This window comes from Dysidea avara, chromosome 2 (genome assembly GCF_963678975.1).
Source record: "Dysidea avara chromosome 2, odDysAvar1.4, whole genome shotgun sequence".
Taxonomy (NCBI): domain Eukaryota; kingdom Metazoa; phylum Porifera; class Demospongiae; order Dictyoceratida; family Dysideidae; genus Dysidea; species Dysidea avara.
This window is the reverse complement of record NC_089273.1, coordinates 52,708,397-52,719,200: the sequence shown is the minus strand read 5'-3', so window position 1 is coordinate 52,719,200 and position 10,804 is coordinate 52,708,397. Positions and strand designations below refer to the sequence as shown.

General features: G+C 38.4%; 1 protein-coding gene across 2 annotated transcripts; it reads left to right on the top strand.

Moving 5' to 3' along the window:
* Window positions 1-200: 200 nt before the first annotated feature.
* LOC136246276 (uncharacterized) lies at window positions 201-9,916 on the top strand. Of its 2 annotated transcripts, XM_066037689.1 has the most exons (3): window positions 201-329; window positions 733-992; window positions 8,576-9,916. In XM_066037689.1, exon 3 carries the CDS (start codon window positions 8,581-8,583, stop codon window positions 9,730-9,732), a length of 1,152 nt encoding a protein of 383 aa, XP_065893761.1. In that variant the 5' UTR covers window positions 201-329; window positions 733-992; window positions 8,576-8,580; the 3' UTR covers window positions 9,733-9,916. The 2 variants fall into 2 exon arrangements, with proteins under 2 accessions (XP_065893761.1, XP_065893760.1); XM_066037688.1 differs by lacking the exon at window positions 201-329 and having other exon boundaries at window positions 551-992.
* Window positions 9,917-10,804: the final 888 nt, after the last annotated feature.

Below are 10,804 nucleotides of genomic sequence, written 5' to 3'. Positions count from 1 at the left end.
GTTGATTTTTGTGTGATGGACTGTGACAATTCTTAGTATAATAATTTTATCATTGTTTAAATATGTCAATCCTTATTTGTCTATGTTAGCAAATTGCTGTCCAATGGTATGTGATTTCTTAGAGCTGTTTAATCCATTGCGCCATCCATAGCTATTTAGGCCGAGGTCTAGGCATGCAGTTGAGCCTCGGGTTGTGCAACATGTACAATTGTGTAGCTAGCTAGTCTATATAAAATCAAGAACAATTTTGCTCCAGTTACATAGCTGATTGACCGGTAGCTAGCTATACCAGTGGTGGATCTAGGATTTTTAAAAGAGGGTTTCTGAAAGTTGGTATAGCTGAATAAGACATCTGATGACATTTCTCCGGAAATTTTTGAGATTTTAGAAGCTCTGAGATCGGATTTAGACTACTTTTAGTTACCAATTACAGTAAATCCAATGCTTTAAACTGTAAATGCTATAGCTAAATATAGGGCGAATATGGTGACTACAAGCTGTAGCTTTGATACCTCTATTAGAGTAGTTACATGACTGTTCTATTAGAGTATCTCGATCGTTTTTAATGCAGTGGGAGATGAAAGTGAACTGTTGCTGAGGATTTAATAGCTATAGTTGGTGTCAGTTAAGTGCAACTGCATGCATGCTACTGAAATATGGTGGTATATAGTTGTTTGCTATGACAAAATGTCAGTGCAACAATGTTTATGCATTTGCTCTTCTCCTCTCTAGTGTATACTACATGATCTCATCTATCGAAACCCCAGAAACCCATCTAGATCCGCCACTGTATACGATCGACTTGTTCGATGAGTTTCTGGAAATCTCAGACCAGCCCATCTTTTTGATTCGCAGCCATACCAGTGCGGCCCAGTATTCTCACAGTTTAATAAATTTGAGAGTTACAAGTATTTCTTACTTTCACGTTGGCTCGGTGACTTTGAAGTTTCGTCAACTAACTACATACATCTAGGAGCAGGAAGCCAAATACGGTTAGTGTAGTGTCTTGTGTGCAAGTTAGTTATTATAATAAGCTGTTAGTCTCACCCGACATTATTGTATGTGTTTAGGGAAGCACCCTTGTACCGGCTATGCCTTTTGGTGCCACCCAGTCATTTTGACAAATTAGATAAATAATAATAATAACTACTTTCTGTAGTTACTAATACCAAGCACCACTTTTTAACTGCTAGCCATAGTCTATGGCTAGCAGCTAAAAAGTGGTGCTTGGTATTAGTAACTACAGAAGTTATAATAATGTGATGGAACAGTTGTAGCTATCTTGTAGCAGTGCCACAGCGATCTTGTTTTCTATGGCATAGATAGGGTTTCCAATGTAAAAATTCGACTTCTTCAAAATAATTTGCTAACTGTTGTTACATGTTGGACTAACTCTCACTTGAATACAGCTGCAGCGGCTATTGCCTTCTTGGGGTAGAAATCGATCGAAATATCTGAAAATCCGACATTACGAGCTGTAACTCTCAGTAGCCTTCATCCTTTATCGCAATATTGAAGTTCAACCAGGGCCGTCCACAGGGGGGGGGCAACTGGGGCATTTTGCCCCGGGCCCCAGCCTGAAAGGGGCCCCAGGAGGGGCCTGAATACCTGTTTAAAAGATCGATATACTCTAATAGAGCAGTCAGATCTAAATACTCTAATAGAGCAGTCACAGTATTCTTCAGAGGAGCAGTGTAGCAAGCTTATAGATAAGGAGATCTAATCCAAAACAGCCAAGCTGTAAAAAAAGAGTGCGGCCCTGAGAAAGGCTATGGTGAAAAAAGATGTGAAATCCAAGGTGGCGGCCAAGAAATGGCTTTGATGGTAGGTTAATGGTAAAAATTTTAATAACGACAATTCAGGTGAATTTTGTGCCAAGACCAAGCGGCACCAAATTCACCTGAATTGTTGTTATTAAAATTTTTACCATTAACCTACCATCACAGCCATTTCTTGGCCGCCACCTTGGATTTCACATCTTTTTTCACCATAGCCTTTCTCAGGGCCGCACTCTTTTTTTACAGCTTGGCTGTTTTGGATTAGATTTCAATTCTTTTTGTATTTGTATACCCCAAAACCGGCCTATGGCCAGCTTTAGGGCTTTTTAACCTGTCATTTTTTCTTTACTACAGGAAGAAGAAAAGATGAAGCAGGGTGATTTCTTTGTAGCTGACCTCTCTGCAAGGTGACCCTTCTAGCTGATCTCTCTACCGGATGACTTGTTTGTAGATGAACTCTCTACAGGGTGGTTTGTTCGTAGCTGAACTCTCTACAAGGTAACTTCTTCTAGCTGATCTTTCTACAGGGTGATTTGTTTGTAGCTGGATTCTCTACAGGGCGATTTGTTTGCAGCTAAACTGCTGAACTCTCTACAATGTAACTTCTTCTAGCTGAACTCTCTATGGGTGGCTTGTTTCTAGCTGATCTCTCTACAGGGTGACTTGTTTGTAACTGAACTCTCTACAGGGTGGTTTGTTTGTAGCTGAACTCTTTACAGGGTGATTTGTTTGTAGCTGAACTCTCTACAAGGTAACTTCTTCTAGCTGATCTTTCTACAGGGTGATTTGTTTGTAGCTGAATTCTCTACAAGGCAATTTGTTTGCAGCTGAACTCTCTACTACATGGTAGTTTCTTTGTAGCTGAACTCTCTACAATGTGACTTCTTCTAGCTGAACTCTCTACTGGGTGACTTGTTTCTAGCTGATCTGTCTACAGTGTAACTTGTTTCTAGCTGAACTCTCTACAGGGTGATTTGTTTGTAGCTGAATTCTCTACAAGGTAACTTCTTCTAGCTGATCTTTCTACAAGGTGATTTGTTTGTAGCTGAATTCTCTACAGGCCAATTTGTTTGCAGCTGAACTGTGTACATGGTAGTTTCTTTGTAGCTGAACTCTCTACAATGTAACTTCTTCTAGCTGAACTCTCTACAGGGTGACTTGTTTCTAGCTGATCTCTCTACAGGGTGACTTGTTTCTAGCTGAACTCTCTACAGGATGATTTGTTTGTAGCTGAACTCTCTACAAGGTAACTTCTTCTAGCTGATCTTTCTACAAGGTGATTTGTCTGTAGCTGAATTTTCTACAGGGCAATTTGTTTGCTGCTGAACTCTCTACATGGTAGTTTCTTGTAGCTGAACTCTCTACAATGTAACTTCTTCTAGCTGAACTCTCTACAGGGTGACTTGTTTGTAGCTGAACCCTCTACAGGGTGATTTGTTTCTAGCTGAACTCTCTACAAGGTAACTTCTTCTAGCTGATCTTTCTACAGGGTGACTTGTTTGTAGCTGAACTCTCTACAGGGTGATTTGTTTCTAGCTGAACTCTCTACAAGGTAACTTCTTCTAGCTGATCTTTCTACAGGGTGATTTGTTTGTAGCTGAATTCTCTACAGGGCAATTTGTTTGCTGCTGAACTCTCTACATGGTAGTTTCTTTGTAGCTGAACTCTCTACAATGTAACTTCTTCTAGCTGAACTCTCTACGGGTGACTTGTTTCTAGCTGATCTCTCTACAGGGTGACTTGTTTCTAGCTGAACTATCTACAGGGTGATTTGTTTGTAGCTGAACTCTCTACAAAGTGACTTCTTCTAGCTGATCTATCTACAGGATGACTTGTTGCTAACTGAACTCTCTACAGTGTGATCTGTTCATAGCGGAACTTTTTACTGGGTGATTTGTTTGCAGCTAAACTCTTTGCATGATTGTTTCTTTGTAACTGAACTCTCTACAATGTGACTTCTTCTAGCTGATCTCTCTACAGGATGACTTGTTTCTAACTGAACTCTCTATAGTGTGATCTGTTCATAGCGGAACTTTCTGAGTACTGGGTGATTTGTTTGCATCTAAACTCTTTGCATGATTGTTTCTTTGTAACTGAACTCTCTACAAGGTAACTTCTTCTAGCTGATCTCTCTACAGGGCAATTTGTTTGTAGCTGAATTCTCTACAGGGTGATTTATTTCAGCTGAACTCTCTACATGATGGCTTCTTTGTAGCTGAACTCTCTATTAGGTACCTTCCTCTACCTGGTCTGACTACAGAGTGACTTGTTTGTAGCTGAATTCCCTACAGAATAACTTGCAATGTAATATAACTGAGTAAATTATAAATGCAGCTGAATGCTTTATTAGGGTGACTGTTCTATTAGAGTATCTCGATCTCGCATTTGCTGCACATAGTTGCCTTTCGAATCATAACTCAGTGAATTGTAATCCGATTCTTCTGTACTACTGCAAGAACTTTCCATGATGATTATTCCAGCTACATACTGATTTTCAGCTCGTTGCTCTAAGCGGTTTGCCTGGTAGACACGAAAACTAATAGTTTTTTTATTCATAAAAATCGATCGCGTAATTTTGACACAGGTTGGGTTTTGTGTCATATCTCCATGGTCTTTATTCCGATTCCTTTCAAACCACAAAAAGGCACTCCTACGATGGTTGCTCCATCTACATATCAATTTTCAACTGATTCCTCCAAGGGGTTTACCCTGTAGGCGTGACAGACCGTCGACCTTATTTTACGCAAATAATCGGTCATAACTCCATGAATGTTCATCGGATTCCTACCAAAGTTGGTACACAGATCCGCCTTAATGAGCCCTTTAAGTGTGCCAAATTTCAGCCCAATCCGAGCACGCATTCGTGTTTTATGGCGGATTTTGCGAAGTGTGCGAAATGAAGTAGAAGAAAAAAACGAAGAAATTAAAACGAAATTTTGTTCGCTCGTATCTCGGAAATGGCAGGAGCGATTTTCTTCAAATTTGGTATGTAGACTCCCCTAACTGGGCGGCACGTCTCTAGCAACTTTGGTTCCAATCGGTTAAGGGATCACAGAGCTACATAGGTGTGAAAATTGCGATTTCTTTCTTCCTGTTAATATACTCACGGTGTGGCGCGTCGGCTTCTTGGGCCGCACGACACACTATCGTGTGTCTTGATATGGTTGGTGATGGGTAGTTATTGTCATTGCCAGCAGGTTGTGACCTTCTTTTTTTTTTTGGTCTCCACCTTACAACTTGGGTCAAGGGCCCCACTTTAACTCTTTGCCCTGGGCCCCTTAATTTCTCTGGGCGGCCCTGAGTTCAACCTTCCTCTGTGAGTAAACCTTCACCTAAAAGCATTGGTAGTTTGATTGGTGAGGTAGGTTTCCTGTCACTGCATCATTTGAGCACGATTTTTGGCTCCAAAAACGAGTTTTCTTCTACGGACATCAAACGACTGATAGTCCTAACTTCCTCACACCACAGTAGTAATCATCCATCGACAAAAAAGTCACATACGAAGTTTCGTTAAGTTGTGATATCTCTACCATCTGGATGAGCGTGATATAGGGCAAAATTAGCCGCAAATCACACCTTGACTACATAACTTGCCCACTCAACTGCTTAAATCTTGACGTAAAACAACAGTATGATCCCTAAAGTACAGCTAGAAGTGAGGTTATCTTCGTCAGGAATCGTAAAATAAAATTTAATGGCGCTAAGGAAATTACAAATTAAGCTCGCGTGATTTCTGCCATTTCAACACTTGATGTCTTATGCAGTGCTACGACCACTGTGATTTTATCCCTCAATACAAATATTGCCTGCCCAGTAATAATAAACAAATAAATGTAGGCAGTGTATCATTACTGACCACACCCAAGCCTAGATAGTCACATGAGCCTGATTGCCGGAATAGGCTAAGTGCGTTTGTAGCTGAACTGCAGCCACGATAACTTTGCTATTAGTTATACTTTATGGGTCATACAGTTGTTTTACACCGAGATATCTATTTTTAAACAGTTGAGTGGACAAGTTATGTAGTGAAGGTGTGATTACCGGCAAATTTTGCCCTATATCACGTTCACCCAGATGGTTAGAGACGTCATAACTTAACCAAACTTTGTATGTGACTTCTTTGTTGATGGCTGATTACTACTGTGGTGTGAGGCTGTTTTCTGTTACACTTTATTTGGTCAGTAATTTTAAGTCTTAGGCTCAGGTATCACTTTATTAGGTTAGGAGAATTCTAAAGGCTGCAGCACATGTTGCTGTCAGACCTTCAGTGCTGGTTACTGTAAAGCAGTACAATAACAATAACAATAAGGCCCCTATTCGGTGATTATTAGTTTCTCATCCAGCCTTTCTAATTATTATGATGCGGGCGGGAGGGTATTACCATTTTGCCATTATTTTATATTATTAACACACTGATGTACAGACCTTGTCCAAATTGTATTTCTTACATTTCCTTCACCAGCTGATTCTACTATTTGTGATAGTCAACTGTTTTTCGACAGCCAACTGAAAGCCTGCTGTGATAAAGTCGATAGAGTACGATTGCAACTGGCACTGCAGCAATTTGCTAAGGAAAACAACGGTTCTCCTGGTGATATATAGCGCATTGTAGCGTTCATCAACAAAAAAAATTATATCAGTTTGGTATCACGTGTTCTTCTGAGCATGCACAGAGTAAATAATGGCTTACCATGCGGTAGCTTAAGAAGGATGTGGGCAGTGGATGAGAAACTAATAATCACCAAATAGGGGCCTAATAAGGAAGTTTAGGCTATCAGTCGTTTGGTGTCCGTAGATGAAAACCCGTTTTTGGAGTCCAAAATCGTACTCAAATGATGCAGCGACAGGAAACCTACCTCACCAATCAAACTACCAATGTTTTTAGGTGAAAGTTTACTCACAGAGGAAGGTTGAACCGAGTCCAGTATTGCGATAAAGGATCAAGGTTTCTGAGAGTTACAGCTCTAAATGTCGGATTTTGCAGATATTTCGATTGATTTCTATTCCAAGAAGGCAATGGAATTTATTGCCACTGCAGCTGTATTCAAGTGAGAGTTAGTCCAACATGTAACAGCAGTTAGCAAATTATTTTGAAGAAGTTGAATTTTTACATTGGAAACTCTAGCATAGAAAACAAGATCGCCATGGCCCACTGCTACAAGATACGTAGCTACAACTCTTCCGTTGAGCTTGTGATGGTTGAAGTTAGCTGTTTAGGCCATTTTATGCCAGCAACAGTAGCAAAATTGTCAGAAGTGTACCATCAATCAAAACAATCTATTCGTGGTATCTTTCAGCAAGCAGCAAAAGCTTGTTCTTACAGGATCTTCACTGCCAGATCCTCAATGTCATGGAATGTTACTGATCTGTTGGACTAATTTATTGTGTCTTGGTGTTGTTGTAATGTGTGTGTGTGTGTTTTTTTTGTGTATTTATGCCTTGCCAGGGCCCTTGTTATTTCAACTTGGTACCCCTCAGTCTGGGCCCTCATTTTCTCTTGTATGTTGTCATACTTTCATGATGATATTATCATCAAAGCCATTTCCAAGGTCTATGTTTTGGCAGTGGATACTAAACCGAAAGTTCATTAAATAACGTACTGGTCTATTGACCCAAGATTGAACTGACAGTGAAGCTTAGACAAAAATGTTTGCTAAAGGGAAATCAACGCAAAACATCTTCCCTCATTAGGAATTCGATTCTGTAGTTAAGAAATATGGTTGTATGATTAGGAACTGTGCCCCCTTGGATTAGGAACAGTGCCCCCTGGATTAGGAACGGCACCCTTGGGATTAGGAAAAGTGCTCCTAGGATTAGTAAAGTGCTCCTAGGATTAGGAACAGTGCTCTTCGGAATAGGAAGACGCGCATCTAGGATTGGGGCACAGTATTTAGCCATTAGGTTAGGGGCTTAGACTATATAGTATTTTATATTTGTAACATTTAAATAGTACAAAACAAGAGGAGTAGCTAACAAGCATCAGTGGTATATAGGGTAGGTACTCCAAACCTGTATGTGTTGGTTTGAACCTCGGTTGTGTCAAAATTTTTTCCTTCTTTTCTTATAAGTTTTTGTTTCACAATTTTTTCTTAGTGTTTTGCTTTTTAAATAGTAATGACCAGCTAAATATTAACGGTTAAATGAAAATTCTCTGTATAAAACCCTGGAATAAAACAACAACATGCGTGTAGCTCATTCATCAACCTGGCCAAGAATAATGTAGTATCCGGAAGAAAGTATTGCCAACTAAGGGACTCAGTTGTGGAGTGTTAAGAAAGTTTAGTGAAGTTGGCTGTCAGTATGTTTCCATCTGGAAGTGATGATTAGTTAGTATTACAATAGGTTTATAGTTTCTACAGTATAAGCTGCATAAACAGCACTGTGTAGGGTTTAGCTAGTTAGATGCAAGAACACCACCTTTTATGTTATTGCCCAAGGGCACATTTTGTATATGGGTCATTTTAGTTCAAGTATGGTTCAGGAAAAGCACCCAGCCCCTCCTCATGTACTTCAAATCCGAACCCCATTTCAGAAAATCCTGGCTATGTCCCTTCATACAAATACAGTATTATACAGTGGGGTGTAGCTTAAATAAATATCCTTAATGCATCCTTAACTGCGCAATATTAGTGGTATTAATTTAGCGGCATTTCCCAGTAATGGTCACTGACCAATCAGTGAGCTTCACTAGGATACACCACGAAATGTTGTGACATTTATTTTACAGTGCAGTACATTGACATTGTATACGCAAACACACAAATATTATTATAATCAATTATTGTGTTTGACTGTAGAATCAATGGCAGCTGCATTATTGAGAGTTTATTTAGTGATTGTATCATTCATTGTTTCTGTGAATGGCAATGACTGTGTCATGATGATGATGCAGGATGATGACAGTGTTGAGTTAATAGCAATAAATGAGTCTTATGTTTGTTATGATTGGTATTTCAATGGATACCACATTTACTATAATGACACTTATTTAATCTTGGATGTTAATGACAGCAGTGATCATGGCCTCATAACATGTACTACAGTTATAAGTAACATCTCAGTGGCATTTATTCTTCCATCAATACGTAATATTAACTTCTGCTATTTTCATTTTCATTTACAGATAAACATATTATTCATAGTAATGTACATACTCGTTATACCAATAACAATTGCTAATGTGTGTCTACACTCAGTTGTGAGGGAGTTGCGTGCCATACCTGGATTATTGGTCATGATGATATCTATTATTGTAATAGCATATACAGCTGTTTATGTAACATGGAACATTCATGATGTTGTAACTTTTAACAACCGTGGTTACAGCACTATTGAAAAAGCTTGTCCAGCATTTTTATTGCTAACAGTCTATCTACTCTATGCTTATGAGGCTGCCAAGATTGCTTACTTTGTTCACTTTGTTTACATCATGTATAAAAGTTATCAACTACAATCACAAGGAACAATGAAGAGGCATTGCATTTTGATCATGTATGTCATATTTGTATTCTGCACAGCAGCTGTGTGCCTTGTGCTGGGAATAATAGTGTCTAATCCCAAGTCATTTGAATTTGTATCACATTCTTGTTCAGCGTACAACATAAGTTACTTTCTAATTGTACTTGCAGTGCCAAAAGCATTTGTGATCATCACATTACTTATAGGAATTGTGTTTTATTTTAAACTGAGCAAAATTTGCTGCAAACTAGTCAACATACGTGTTGTTATCACTCTAGCATTAATAGCTGGTATGATCAATGCTATTGGTTTAACCATCTTTATAGCAGTTCAGGCTTCATTCGAAGCAGTATATTATTTTATCCCTGTTGGAGTAATAGCAGAACAAGTGATCTTGTTTCTTTTGTTTCTAACATCCCGCAATGTCCGTGCTAAGTTTTCATGCAAGAAAAGAACAACTCCAACTCCTGAACTTGCAGTTAGAAGACATGTTTGACCTACTAATCAATCTGAACACATGTGTGTATTAAAAGAGTAATGTATTGTATGAACACTGAACAATTTAAATAGCTACGTACGTATACCAGTAATAGTCTTGTTTTGAAACTTGATGCATGTTACTTATTAACAATGTTTTGTTGTATCTTTAATATGAATTAATGTTATGTGAGCAACTACCAACACTAGTGGATCTTTATTACAATAATTATGATAGTCCAAGTGGTTACTGTATGTACATGTAATCACCATTTTGAAAACGTTACTAGGCAGCACGATATGAATCGTTAAAGCTATTGTGTTAACTCAAAGTCTTGTATTCAGACATGTCCTATATAAGATTTATTATGTACTACTGGGATAACTATCATACCTCTAGCAAACAGTCAAGAATATTCTTGTAGTGCTATACTTCATGTTCTATTCAAACATTTCCATGTATATGTTTGTTTCTCACACTAACCCTGGTAGACAATGCTAGCAATATAATTATTTTATTGACCCACTGTACTACACACATCTGACACTATGGAATGCATTGCCCTAAATGATATCCCATCAAAAAAAGTTAATAGTTGCATGTCCAAGTAAAGCAGAGTTAACTGCGACAAAAGGTAGTGATGTACCATATACGTACTATAACCAAAATTTAATTTCAAGACAGTACTTATTCACAAACCAAGTTGTATATGTAGCTATGTGCTACCAACTCAGTGCAATTAAAAAGACCTCCTTTTCTACATGCAGCTGCAGTCACAATATTATTTATTATGCATTTTGCTATCAGAAAAATATTATTACATAATTAATATGTACTGTATGTGACGTTGAAAATAACATGGCCATAACACAATGGCATAAAGCCATACGTAAGTCATGAAGGTTTAAAATTTTGGCAAATTTTATGTTCCCGTGTGTTCATCTGTTTTAGCAGGCCCAGTTACATTTTATGCTATTGGCAAGTGATTTTATTATAATAGTATGAGAATATATACTGCATGAGTGTTGATGGTAACTGCTAATGTTAAGTTATTGAGTTGTCTAATATTATTTTACAGACAAATTAAATG

Coding starts and splice junctions, on each gene's coding strand:
- LOC136246276 (XM_066037689.1), top strand. CDS start 8,581: ATGGCAGCTGCATTATTGAGAGTTTATTTAGTGATTGTATCATTCATT.